General features: G+C 41.2%; 1 protein-coding gene across 1 annotated transcript in view; it reads right to left on the bottom strand.

The window, feature by feature from the left end:
* LOC111958320 (zinc finger protein 91-like) overlaps nt 1-14,484 on the bottom strand; it is a 39,949-nt gene that overhangs the window by 12,975 nt on the left and 12,490 nt on the right. Inside the window, exon 7 of the mRNA XM_024134866.2 lies at nt 6,800-7,082. Coding sequence (XP_023990634.2) covers nt 6,800-7,082 — 283 coding nt within the window. The remainder of the gene's footprint in view (nt 1-6,799; nt 7,083-14,484) is intronic.

Raw genomic sequence — 14,484 nt, 5'->3', positions numbered from 1 at the left:
CTGAAACATGGCTTAAGCCTAATGAATTTACTGTGTGAAGAGGCCTCTCCTCCTGGTTACACTAGTGACCATATCCCCTGCGCATCCCGCAAAGGCGGAGGTGTTGCTAACATATACTATAGCAAATTTCAATTAAAAAAAAGACTAAGTTTACATCTTTTGAGCTTCTAGTCATGAAATCTATGCAGCCTACTCAATCACTTTTTATAGCTACTGTTTACAGGCCTCCTGGGCCGTATACAGCGTTCCCTGAATTCCTATCGGACCTTGTAGTCATGGCAGATAATATTCACATTTTTGGTAACTTTAATATTCACATGGAAAAGTCCACAGACCCACTCCAAAAGGCTTTCGGAGCCATCATCGACTCAGTGTGGTTTTGTCYAACATGTCTCCGGAACTACTCACTGCCACAGTCATACCCTGGAACTAGTTTTGTCCCGTGGAATAAATATTGTGGATCTTAATGTTTTTCCTCATAATCCTGGACTATCGGACCATCATTTTATTACGTTTGCAATCGCAACAAATAATCTGCTCAGACCCTAACCAAGGATAATCAAAAACAGTACTATAAATTCTCGGACAACCCAAAGATTCCTAGATGCCCTTCCAGACTCCCTCCACCTACCCAAGGACATCGGAGTACAAAAATCGGTTAACCACCTAACTGAGGAACTGAATTTAACCTTGCGTAATACCCTAGATGCAGTCACACCCCTAAAAACAAAACATTTGTCATAAGAAACTAGCTTCAGGTATACAGAAAATAACCGAGCCCTGAAGCAAGCTTCCAGAAGTCTTCCGACTAGCTTGGAAAGACAGTACCATACAATATCGAAGACCCTTCAATGCTGCTCGATCATCCTATTTTTCCAACTTAATTGAGGAGAATAAGAACAATCCCCCCCCAAACAAATTATACTGTCGCAAAGATAACTAAAAAACATTCCCCAAGAGAGGATGGCTTTCACTTCAGCAGAAATAAATACATGAACTTCATTGACGAAAAAATCATGATCATTAGAAAGCAAATTACAGACTCCTCTTTAAATCTGAATATTTCTCCAAAGTTCAGTTGTCCTGAGTCTGCACAACACTGCCAGGACCTAGGATCAAGGGAGACACTCAAGTTCTTTAATTCTATATCTCTTGGCACATTCATGAAAATAGTAATGGCCTCTAAACCTTCAAGCTGCATACTGGACCCTATTCCAACTAAACTACTGAAAGAGCTGCTTCCTGTGCTTGGCCCTCCTATGTGGAACATAATAAAGGGCTTCCTATCTACCGGCTGTGTACCAAACTCACTAAAAGTGGCAGTAATAAAGCCTCTCTTTAAAAAGACAAAACTTGACCAAGAAAATATTTTTTTAACTAAATCGGCCTACATTTGATTCTCCCATTCCTCTCATTCCTCTCTTCCTTCCGGAAGACAAACAATGTATACGAAATGCTTCAGTCTGGTTTCAGACCCCATCATAGCACTGAGACTGCACTCATGAAGGTGGTAAATGACCTTTTAATGGCGTCAGACCAAGGCTCTGCATCTGTCCTCGTGCTCCTAGACCTTAGTGCTGCTTTTGACACCATCGATCATGACATTCTTTTGGAAAGATTGACTCCCCAAATTGGTCTACATGGACAAGTTCTGGCCTGGTTTAGATCTTATCTGTCGTAAAGATATCAGTTTGTCTCTGTGGATGGTTTGTCCTCTGACAAATCAACTGTAAGTTTCGGTGTTCCTCAAGGTTCCATTTTAGGACCACTATTGTTTTCACTATATATTTTATCTCTTGGTTATGTCATTCGTAAACATGATGTTAACTTTCACTGCTATGCGAACGATACACAGCTGTACATTTCGATGAAACATGGTGAAGCCACAAAATTGCCCTCCCTGGAAGCCTGTGTTTCAGACATAAGGATGTGGATGGCAGAAAATGTTTTACTTTTAAACTCGGGAGATGCTAGTTCTAGGTCCCAAGAAACAAAGAGATCTTCTGTTGGATCTGACAATTAATCTTGATGGTTGTACAGTCGTCTCAAATAAAACTGTGAAGGTCCTCGGCGTTACTCTGGACCCTGATCTCTCTTTTGACGAACATATCAAGACTATTTCAAGGACAGTTTTTTCCATCTACGTAACTTTGCAAAAACAAGATACTTTCAGTCCAAAAATGATGCAGAAAAGTGAATCCATGCTTCTGTCACTTCTAGATTAGACTACTGCAATGCTCTACTTCCCGGCTACCCGGATAAAGCACTAAATAAACTTCAGTTAGTGCTAAATACGGCTGCTAGAATCTTGACTAGAATCCAAAAATGTGATCATATTACTCCAGTGCTAGCCTCTCTACATTGGCTTCCTGTTAAGGCTAGGGATGATTTCAAGGTTTTACTGCTAACCTACAAAGCATTACATGCGCTTGCTCCTACCTATCTCTCCGATTTGGTCCTGCCGTACATACCTACACGTACACTACGGTCACAAGACGCAGGCCTCCTAATTGTCCTTTTAATTTCTAAGCAAACAGCTGGAGGCAGGGCTTTCTCCTATAGATCTCCATTTTTATGGAATGGTCTGCCTATCCATGTGAGAGACGCAGACTCGGTCTCGACCTTTAAGTCTTTATTGAAGACTCCTCTCTTCAGTAGGTCCTATGATTGAGTGTAGTCTGGCCCAGGGGTGTGAAGGTGAACGGAAAGGCACTGGAGCAACGAAACGCACTTGCTGTCTCTGCCTGGCCGGTTCCCCTCTCTCCACTGGGATTCTCTGGCTCAACCCTATTACGGGGTCTGAGTCACTGGCTTACTGGTAGTCTTCCATCCCGTCCCTAGGAGGGGTGCGTCACTTGAGTGGGTTGAGTCACTGACGTGATCTTCCTGTCCGAGTTTGGCGCCCCCCTCGGATTCATGCCGTGGGGGAGATCTTTACGGGCTATACATTTACATTTTAGTCATTTAGCAGACGCTCTTATCCAGAGCGACTTACAGTAGAGTGCATACATTTTATTACATTTTACATACTGAGACAAGGATATCCCTACCGGCCAAACCCTCCCTAACCCGGACGACGCTATGCCAATTGTGCGTCGCCCCACGGACCTCCCGGTTGCGGCCGGCTGCGACAGAGCCTGGGCGTGAACCCAGAGACTCTGGTGGCGCAGCTAGCACTGCGATGCAGTGCCCTAGACCACTGCTCAGCCTTGACCACTACTCAGCCTTGTCTCAGGGTAGAAGTTGGTGGTTTGAAGATATCCTTGTAGGGGTGTGGGGGCTGTGCTTTGGCAAAGTGGGTGGGGTTATATCCTGCCTGGTTGGCCCTGTCTGGGGTTATCATATTTATGCTGCAACTGTTTGTGTCTGGGGACTAGGGTCAGTCTGTTATGTCTGGAGTATTTCTCCTGTCTTATCCGGTGTCCTGTGTGAATTTAAGTATGCTCCCACTAATTCTCTCTCTCTCCCTCTCGGAGGACCTGAGCCCTGGGACCATGCCTCAGGACTACCCTGCCTGAACTCCTTGCTGTTCCCAGTCCACCTGGTTGTGCTGCTGCTCCAGTTTCAACTGTTCTGCCTGCGGCTATGGAACCCTGACATGTTCACCGGACGTGCTACCTTGTCTCGGACTCTATCTCTCTCTCTCTCTGAAGCAGGCAATGTTAAAACTACATTTTTAAAAATGCACTTTTCTTAAACGTAGTTTTGTAATATACTAAAACAGCAGACAAGAAAATAGTTTGAAAAGGATCACGTTTTYTTCTGTGAGCCAATGGGGTAACCTACAAGTACCTTAAGCAAGCATTCACACCCCTTTTTCACATTTGTGTTACAGCCTACAGTATTTAAAATTGATTACATGTATGTTTTTTAGTCACTGGCCTACACAGTGCCCAGTGCCCCATAATGTTAATTGGAATTGTTTTTCATTCTTTTTTTAAACAGATTAATTCAATTTAAAAGCTGAAATGTCTTGAGTCAATGTATTCAACCCCTTTGTTATGGCAAGCCTAAAATATTTTAAAAAGCAGACTTTGAATATCTCTTTGAGCATGGTAAAGGTATTCATTACACTTTGGATGGCGCATCAAAACACCCAGCCACTTTAAAGATACAGGTGTCCTTCCTAAGTCAGTTGCCAGAGGAAAGAAACCGCTCAGGGATTTCACCATGAGGCCAATGGTGACTTTAAAAYAGTTACAGCGTTTAATGGTTGTGATGAGAGAAAACTGAGGATGGATGAAAAACATTGTAGTTAGTCCACAATACTAACCTAATAGACAGAGTGAAAAGATGGAAGCCTGTACAGAATAAAAATATTCAAAAACATGCATCCTGTTTGCAACAAGGTACGAAAGTAATAGTGCAAAATAAATGGCAAAGCTATTAACYTTTTGTCCTCAATACAAAGTGTTATGTTTGGGACAAATCCAACAACACATTACTGAGTACCACTCTCCATATTTTCAAACATAGTGGTGGCTGCATCATGTTACGGGTATGCTTGTAATCATTAAGGCCTGGGGAGTTTTTCAGGATAAAAAAGAAACGGAATGGAGCTAAGCACAGGCAAAATCCTAGAGAACAACCTGGTTCAGTCTGCTTTCCACCAGACACTGAGAGACTAATTCACCATTCAGCAGGACAATAACCTAAAACACAAGGCCAAATCTACACTGGAGTTGCTTACCAAGAAGACAGTGAATGTTCTTGAGTGGCCGAGTTACAGTTTTGATTGAAATCTACTACAAAATATATGGCAAAACCTAAAAAGGGTTGTCTAGCAATGATCAACTACCAATTTGACAGAGCTTGAAGAATGTTGAAAAGAATAATGGGCAAATGTTGCACAATACAGGTGTGGAAAGCTCTTAGAGACTTACTCAAAGATTCACAGTTCTAATTGCTGCCAAAGGTGACATTTCTGGATTTCATTATCAAAAAATTTGCAACTAATTTCAAATAACATGTTACAACTTTATCATTACGGGGTGTTGTGTGTAGATGGTTGAGATTTTTTTTTATTTTGAATCCATTATGAATTCAGCCTGTAACACAACAAAATGTGGAATAAGTCAAGGGGTATGAATACTTTTCTGAAGGCAATGTAGGTAACCATAGGTTGTTTTCCCCACAGGCAGGTGTTCTATCTAAAACCGACTTGGACCATCCTATGCAGAGATCTCAGTAAATATTGTATTGTCTCTACCACACTGCCCAGCCTGGCTGTACTACCTACAGTGAATTCGGAAAGTATTCAGACCCCTTGACTTTTTCCACATTTTGTTATGTTAGAGCCTTATTCTAAAATGGATTAATTAGTTTTTCCCCTCATCAATCTACACACAATACCCCATAATGACAAAGACGAAAACAGGTTTTTAGAAACGCTTGCAAATGTTTTAAAAATAACTGCTGTCACATTAACATACGTATTCAGACCCTTTACTCAGTACTTTGTTAAACACCTTTGGCAGCAATTACAGCTTCAAGTCTTCTTTGGTATGACGCTACAAGCTTGGCACACCTGTATTTGGGGAGTTTCTCCCATTCTTCTCTGCAGATCCTCTCAAGATCTGTCAGGTTGGAATCGGGAGTGTCGCTGCCCAGCTATTTTCAGGTCTCTCCAGAGATGTTCGAGTGGGTTTAAGTCCGGGCTCTGGCTGGGCCACTCAAGGACATTGTCCCGAAGCAACTCCTGCGTTGTCTTGGCTGTGTGCTTAGGGTCGTTGTCCTGTTGGAAGGTGAACCTTCGCAGCAGTCTGAGGTCCTGAACACTCTGAAGCAGGTTTTCATCAAGGATCTCTCTATACTTTGCTCCGTTCATCTTTCCCTCAATCCTGACTAGTCTCCCAGTCCCTGCCGCTGAAAAACATCCCCACAGCATGATGCTGCCACCACCATGCATCACCGTAGGGAGGGTGCCATGTTTCCTCCAGATGCAACGCTTGGCATTCAGGACAAAGAGTTCAATCTTGGTTTCATCAGACCAGAGAATCTTGTTTCTCATGGTCTGAGAGACTTAAGGTGCATTTAGGTGCCTGTGTTCTTGGAACCTTCAATGCTGCAGTATTTGTTTGAGCACCCTTCCTCAGATCTGTGCCTTGACACAATCCTGTCTCAGGGCTCTACGGACAATTCCTTCGACCTCATGGCTTGGTTTATGCTCTGACATGCACTGTCAAATGTGGGATCTTATATAGACAAGTGTGTGCCTTTCCAAATCATGTCCAATCAATTGAATTTACCACAGATAGACTCCAATCAAATTGAAACATCTCAAGCATGATCACTAGAAACAGGAAGCACCTGAGCTTAATTTCGAGTCTCAAAGGGTCTGAATACTTAAGTAAATAAGGTATTTCTGTTATTTTTTATACATTTGCAAAAAATATTAAAAACCTGTTTTCACTTTGTCATTATGGGGTATTGTGTGTAGATTAATGAGGGAAAAGTTAATATAATCAATTTTAAAACAAGGCTGTAATTTAACAAAATATGGATAAAGTCAAGGGGTCTGAATACTTTCCGAATGCAATGTATGCTCCCTCAAGATAATACCTTTCTGAACTGCCTATCAAAGCTGTGGAAGACCATTGCCCAAGAACTGCCAGATCCCTACATTTATTTTGTTAAATTGTTTTTTGTTTTTAAAGCGACTGTCCGATTCTACTTGTTCTATATACAATATACAGACATAATTCTGGGTAACACATCTGAACATATCTGCATTGGTGAACGAGGTGACACGCTATGAACAGCGACAGGCCATGCATCCTCGTCCTTCGGCTAAATGTACCTCTTGCCATTCCTCTGTATCGTTCGACAATCTTGACACTACTGGGACGACTGGTGAGGACGCGCTCTCGCGTTGTCCTTTCTGCGCGCTCCCGTGCCACCTTCGATTCCAGTAGTTTCCTCCGCAATGCCCTATTTTCTTTCTGGCTTTGCGTTATTTCCAAACGAAACACTGCATAGTCGTCGTCTACGAGTTTACAGATCTCTGCCACGGCTGCATTCGCTAGAACCTCCATGATGGAGGCTATTTGAGTGTGAAAAATCATACAGTTAGCCATTGTTAGCTAGCTAGCTAGTTAGCTAGAAAACAAATCCTGTCTCCAACTCGAACTAAACACTACATAGGGTGATGACGTGTAGTTAAATTAATCCGATTTTGAGTTCCAGGATGTTAAAACGTCTAAATAAAACCGCTAACGTGAAAGTTGTTGTAAGGCTTGTTCACTTCCGTTTACTTGTCTGTTTCCGGTGTTGTGCCTAAAAGCTCCCCCCTGACATTCGCATTTCTACAACTGWAGCCACACTTTATGATTGTTAACTCTGAAAGAGAGGAATAACAGTAAAGTAACAAGTTATACAATTTAATTAAATACACTGATGTAACTGAAAAAATAAGGCAATAAAAAGTGAATGTGAAATATATTCAATAAACAAAGAAATAAATAGTACCTCTATGCCTCACTGAAGCATGACCTTTGATGTGGTTGTTGGCCAAATATTGTTCAGCCTTATGTGCAGAAAGGGCAGTGATGAAGTCGACTGCTGCTGCATTTTTTTCATTTTGGGACTCTCGCCCTCCAATAACACACTAATGTGTCTCTATACATCAAAGAAAATAAGCATAGACATAAAAGGCACGATAATTAGAAAGGCATGAAATAAGCAATGGGCATTTCATTTCATTATTGTATATACTATGTGTAGGCTGTGTAGACTATGTGTAACTTAGGGAATGGCCGTCGGCATCAACGATACACATTTAGAGCCAGCCAAACACAAGGCATACATTGAAGAAACACAGAAAATCAACAATCAAATTGATTACATAACTGTACATGTAAACCTAGGCTTACTGCTCAAGTAGACAAATGTGTCCAAATAAGATTCCCTCATTGTAAGCAATTAGCTAGCTCACGTGCAAAAGGGTGCTATTGCTAATTAGCTAGCTCACGTGCATAAGGCTGCTGAATAACGCTATGCTAAAATTGATGCGGTTGTTGGCACTAGTAATGTCTGCAGTTTTCGGTTTGGCTATTAGTTTCAAGTGTATTGGTCTATAAATACATCTCTTTGCCAAAATTCGTCATCTCCCATGTCTTCGACTAGTAGTTATTCTGAAATGTTTATTGCTTGCCTACATTTTACTCCCTCCTCTGTTTAATATAGCACACATACATTAATTATTCATTTCGATTGCCTATCCTGACGTGAAGTTTGTTATATAGAAAGTATTTGACTCTGATGTGTGCACAGAAAGTATTTCACAAAATAAAGGAAATTAGAAGGGGGGGGGGGATTTCGATTAACCTACTGAAAGTATACTGACTAAAAGGCAAAACAGAACTGTCAAATTATATTATAGCTGTGTCGTGGTATACTTGCAAATTAGAATCTTAAGTGTAACATCAGTTTTGGGGGGAAAACTGAAATGCCCATCAAATTTTTTCCCCAGTTTGCTGAATGAAGAGTCGATTGTCTTTTGAAATACGGACAACGATGTTAACATCATGAGAGAAGAAATGGCAGTCACTCTCCTCCAAAACATTGGTATGTTAAATTTCTAATTTAACTTCTCTGATCTACGGATCCCGGATACGGGTTTGAATTCGACAACATACGGTGATCGCCACAAATAGTCATATTAAACATTCCTGAAAATACAAGTGTCTCACATGCTTCAAAAGCCTAGAATCTTGCTAATCCAACTGCGTTGTCAGATTTAAAAAAGGATTTACTGCGAAAGAATACGATGCGATTATCTGAGCACAGAGCCCCATACCAAACTACTTTTTCAACCAGCACAGGCGTAACAAAATCACAGATTGCATTGAAATTAATCGTTTACCTTTGAAGATCTTGCTCTGTTTGCAATCCCAAGGCCCTTTGTTACACAATGAATGGTCTTTTGTTCGGTTAAATCCATTTTTATAGCCTAACACGAAACATTTTGTGAAYGCTTATCTCGTTGAATTTCGTGTCATTCAATTTTCTACGAAACATTCGATGGAAATACACAGACTAAACCTGACTTTATCCAGTCATGTTTGGTTTCCTTGCAATCAACTGTTTGTTTTTTACACAACCAAACTTGATGGGTCATTTCGCGGGACGTATTGACCCGAAAAAAACGATTGGAAGAAACAAGTAACGACCTCATTGTGCACCAATTATATGACCGCTGTTTCGTTGATTGACTGTATTTTAACCCAATGACCACTGATCGTCTTGAAATCTAGCTGGGTAGATAGCCAATGAGCAGAGGAAAACGGCAATATGTAATGTTTGTGTTTTGGAAGACCAACCCATGTAGTAAACTCTGGCGTAAAGATCGTCATTCGCCATTGGAAGAATCATACTGGAAGGAACCAAACTCATTACGCACAGCACTGTTTCGGTAACAAGCATTTTCAGATGTTTATAAATCGAACATCATGGCGAATAAGTCAGGGAAAGCTAATCTAAGACTAGATATACGAATGTAGACGAAATTATAGAGGAAATTGATCGTGAAAGTGAAACATATGCTTTTGGAAGACGACTCAGTTAGCGACCATGACTCAAATGGAAGCATATTTTTTGAACGGAGAGGACATTGTTTTGGACTGGTAAGTTCTTCTCATGCTAATGCCGTTGTTTGAAATTAATAATATAAAATATTATTTGTGATTGTTTTTACATTTTATTTGCAATATATAAAATGTAATGAAATGTGTAAAGTACACATTGGCTATACTTCCTCCAGCGGCATGCTTCCTCAGTCTACATATTATGGATTAGAGGGAGCATGGTCGAGATGCGTGTGTCTGCCGCCAACGTGTCCTCCCCCTCTGAAGCTGGTTCATCCAGCTGGACCCCTGCTGTCTCTGGCTCCACACCTCCCGGGCCATCTAGAGGTAAACTGTTCATATTTACTCTTGAGGGCTATATAAATAGATTTGATTTGATAGAGGACTGAGGGTCTTCCAAATATTGAAAGTGTGTAAATAGTTACCCATGTTATTTTGTAAATGTATATTTTTTTTTTTCTTCATATTTTTTTTCTCATAATTTTCTTTCCCATTCCCCCCCCATTTTTTCCCTCAAATTTTTTTTTTTGGGGGGGGTGTTAGAATACCATTTCGCTATTTTGTATATAGTTATTTGTTTCAAAATGTATACCTTCACCAATTTGGCCACTTGGGTACATTTGGGCTACTTGTGTGCACACTCATTTTGGAAGTTATCATTCTGAAACTTTGCACAAGTACTGTTGCCCTCTTATGTTTTTCACTGAAATTGTCCCCATATTCATATCTGAATGTTTGTTTTATCTTGTTCATTTTAAAGATGATGATACAACAATTAAAAAGAAAAAACGTATGTTTTTTTCATTGTATTATCTAAACCAGATCTATTGTGTTATATTTTCCTACATTCAATTCACATTTACACAAACTTCAGAGTGTTTTCTTTCAAATGGTATGGTAAGAATATGCATATCCTTGCTCCTGGGCCTGAGCTAGAGGCAGTTAGATTTGGGTATGTCTTCAGGCGGAAATTGAAAGAAGGGGGGAGGGTAGTTTTTAATATAATTGTAGATGAAAAAAAAACATTTATATGGATCTTTCAATGTTATCTTTGATCCTACTTCTGACTACAAGGCCGCTAAAGGGGCTGTCTGAGGCTGTTTTTCACTGTTCAGGCTAGTTCCAGTGAAGGGAAATCTTAACACTACAGCATACAATGACATTGTAGACGACTCTGTGCTTCCAACTTTGTGGCAACAGTTTGGGGAAGGCCCTTTCCTGTTTCAGCATGACAATGCCCCTGTGCACACAGCGAGGTCCATACAGAAATGGTTTGTCGAGATAGGTGTGGAAGAACTTGACTGGCCAGCACAGAGCCCTGACCTCAACCTTTGTGAGGAATTGGAAAACTGACTGCGAGCCAGGCCTAATCACCCAACATCAGTGCCCGACCTCACTAATGCTCTTGTGGCTGAATGGAAGCAAGTCCCCACAGCAATGTTACAACATCTAGTGGATAGCCTTCCAAGAAGAGAGGAGGCTGTTATAGCAGCAAAGGTTGGGGCCAAAACCAAGTAAATGCCCATGATTTTGGAATGAGATGTTCGACGAGCAGGCGTCCACATACCCCATGGTCATGTAGTGTAGTTACAAACGAAAATGTGGTTACACCCAACTCAGCCAGCTAACAGAAAAATATCCTGCTTTCCTCAGCATACCGCTTGCAATATAACAGAAAATGCTCCACAGTCTCTGCCTCCCAGTGGTGGAAAAAGTACCAAATTGTCATACTTGAGAGAAAGTATACATAGCTTAATACAGGTATTCCCAAACTGGGGTAGGTACAGTTTAAGTTGGAAGTTTATATTCACCTTAGCCAAATGCATTTGAACTCAGTTTATCACAATTCCTGACATTTAATCCGAGTAAGAATTCCCTGTCTTAGGTCAGTTAGGATCACCACTTTATTTTAAGAATGTGAAATGTCAGAATAATAGTAGAGAGAAGGATTTATTTCAGCTTTTATTTCTTTCATCACATTCCCAGTGGGTCAGAAGTTTACATACACTCAATTAGTATTTGGTAGCATTGCCTTTAAATTGTTTAACTTGGGTCAAACGTTCGGGCAGCCTTCACAATAAGTTTTGGCCTAAAAGTCAGGTTTGTAGGCATCCTTGCTCGCACACGCTTTTTCAGTTCTGCCCACACATTTTCTATAGGATTGAGTTAGGGCTTTGTGATGGCCACTCCAATACCTTGACTTTGTTGTCCTTAAGCCATTTTGCCACAACTTTGGAAGTGTGCATGGGGTCAATGTCCATTTGGAAGACCCATTTGCGACCAAAGCTTTAACTTCCTGACTGATATCTTGAGATGTTGCTTCAATATATCCACATAATATTCCTTTCTCATGATGCCATCTATTTTCTGAAGTGCACCAGACCCTCCTGCAGCAAAGATCCCCCACAACATGATGCTACCACCCCGTGCTTCACGGTTGGGATGGTGTTCTTTGGCTTGCAAGCCTCCCCCTTTTTCCTCCAAACATAACAATGGTCATTATGGCCAAACAGTTCTATTTTTGTTTCATCAGACCAGAGGACATTCCCCCAAAAGTACGATTTTTATCCCATGTGCAGTGAACCATCGGCTGTCTTTTTTATGGTGGTATGGAGCAGTGGCTTCTTCCTTGCTGAGCAGCTTCAGGTTATGTCGTATAGGACTCGTTTATGTGGATATGGCCCACCCACCAACTAGCGTCGGTGGGTGGGCCACCGACGCTAGTTGCCCACCCTAACCCTCCCCATCTAGGTTCAGGTTTTTGCGGTCGGAGTCCGCACCTTTGGGGGAGGTACTGTCACGCCCTAACCATAGAGAGCCCTCTGGGTTCTCTACGGTGTATAGGTCAGAGCGTGACTAGGGGGGATTCTAGCGTTTCTATTTCTATGTTGGTATTTGTATGGTTCCCAATTAGAGGCAGCTGTTTATCGTTGTCTCTAATTGGGGATCATACTTAAGTTGCCCATTGTTCCCACCTGTGTTGTGGGATATTGTTTTCAGTTAGTGCCTTAGTGCGCTCTGTACTGGACATTCGTTGATTCTTTGTTGTTTTTGTTAAGGTTTACTTTGAAATAAAATATGTGGAACTATATGCACACTGCGCCTTGGTCCGCTCCTTTCGACGATCGTGACAGGTACTTTCCCGAAACGGATGACACAAACAACTGGATTCGTTGTCCCTTTCATGCCCTGGCTCCAGTCCACTTAATGATATATGAACAAGAGAGCCTCGTCAAAATTGCAACAAGCGGTTCTGTGAAATTAGAATTTAATCAGAACCTACTGCCAGATTTCTGGATTGGGCTGCGCTCAGAGTATCCTGCCTTGGCAAATCGCGCTGTTAAGACACTGATGCCCTTTGCAACCACGTACCTATGTGAGAGTGGATTCTTGGCCATCACGAGCTTGAAAACTAAATACAGGCACAGACTGTGTGTGGAAAATGATTTAAGACTGAGACTCTCCAATACAACCCAACATTGCAGAGTTATGTGCATCCTTTCCAGCAGACCCTTCTCATTAACCTGTCGTGAGTTATTCACAAATTTTGATGAACAAAAGGTTTTATATGTAAGATGGCTAAATAAAGAGCAAAATTACTGATTATTATTTGTGCCCTAGCCATATAAGAGCTCTTTGACACTTCCCACGAGCCGGGTTGTGGCAAAAACTCACACTCATTCTTATGTTTAATAAATGTATCTTATAAGAGAGCCCAAAAAGTTACATATTGCAGCTTAAATGTAAATGTTCCTTTCACTGTATGGAATTTACTTTAAGCCTGTGTGGCAGGCTTACAATGATGGCAAAAAAATATATTTGAGACCGCGCTGACCCTAGTGCTAGAGGGGGTACGCAGGTGGAGGTTGAATGTTTGAAGGGGTACGGGACTATAAACAGTTTGGGAAAGTTACTGAAAGTTACTCAAGTAAAAGTGAAAGTCACCCAGTAAAATATTACTTGAGTAAAAGTCTAAAAGTATTTGGTTTTAAATATACTTAAGTATCAAAAGTACATTTAATTTCTAAAATATACTTATCTAAAGTATAATATAAATTCCTTATATTAAGCAAACCAAACGGCACAATTTCTTGTTTTAAAATGTTTTTAAAACACTAAGACATTATTTACAAAAGATGTGTGTTTGGTGRGTCCGCCAGAACATAGGCAGTAGGGATGACCATGTGTTCTCTTGATAAGTGCATGAATTTCACAATTTTCCTGTTCTGCTAAGCCTTAAAGATGTAGCGAGTACTTTTGGGTGTCAGGGAAAATGTAGTGAAGTAAAAGTTGTCAAAAATATAAATAGTATGGTACAGATACCCCCCAAAAACGTTTTATGTAGTACTTTAAATGATTTTTGCTTAAGTAGTTTACAATACTGCTACCTCCCCACATTCCTCATACTTGCTATCTGGGTGTTTCCCCACTAACAATAACCCACTTCCCAATCCACAATGACCGAACCTCAGCCTTGTCAACAGAACCCCATCCCTCCTTTCACTCCCAGATACCAACAGACCTTCCACCCAGATTTCTGGATAGAGAAAAACTGCCTTCTTAGCTCCTCTCTCTCCCACTCACGGTGCCACTCCTGTGTCAACCCCTCTGCTTTGATGCTCATACGTTCCATCCCCCCTAACAGGACCACAACATCTACCTCCTCCCTCTTCAGAGCTACCTTATCTGCTACCTTATCTGCTGCCCCAACATGAGCTGAGACCCATAGAAAACCGACCTTACACTCTTTCTGCCCCACCTTATAAAGTGGCAACAGCTCTATTATCAGGTCTGGGCGTGCCTTTAACTTCCMTTCTCTGTGTCCAGCAGACTTCTTCCTCTTTGTTTATTATGGTGAACTAGCTTCAAAAGGTATATTGTCACCATTAACTGGATGGGG

This window comes from Salvelinus sp. IW2-2015, linkage group LG34, assembly GCF_002910315.2.
Source record: "Salvelinus sp. IW2-2015 linkage group LG34, ASM291031v2, whole genome shotgun sequence".
NCBI classification, from domain to species: domain Eukaryota; kingdom Metazoa; phylum Chordata; class Actinopteri; order Salmoniformes; family Salmonidae; genus Salvelinus; species Salvelinus sp. IW2-2015.
This window is presented reverse-complemented; position numbering and strand designations above follow the sequence as displayed.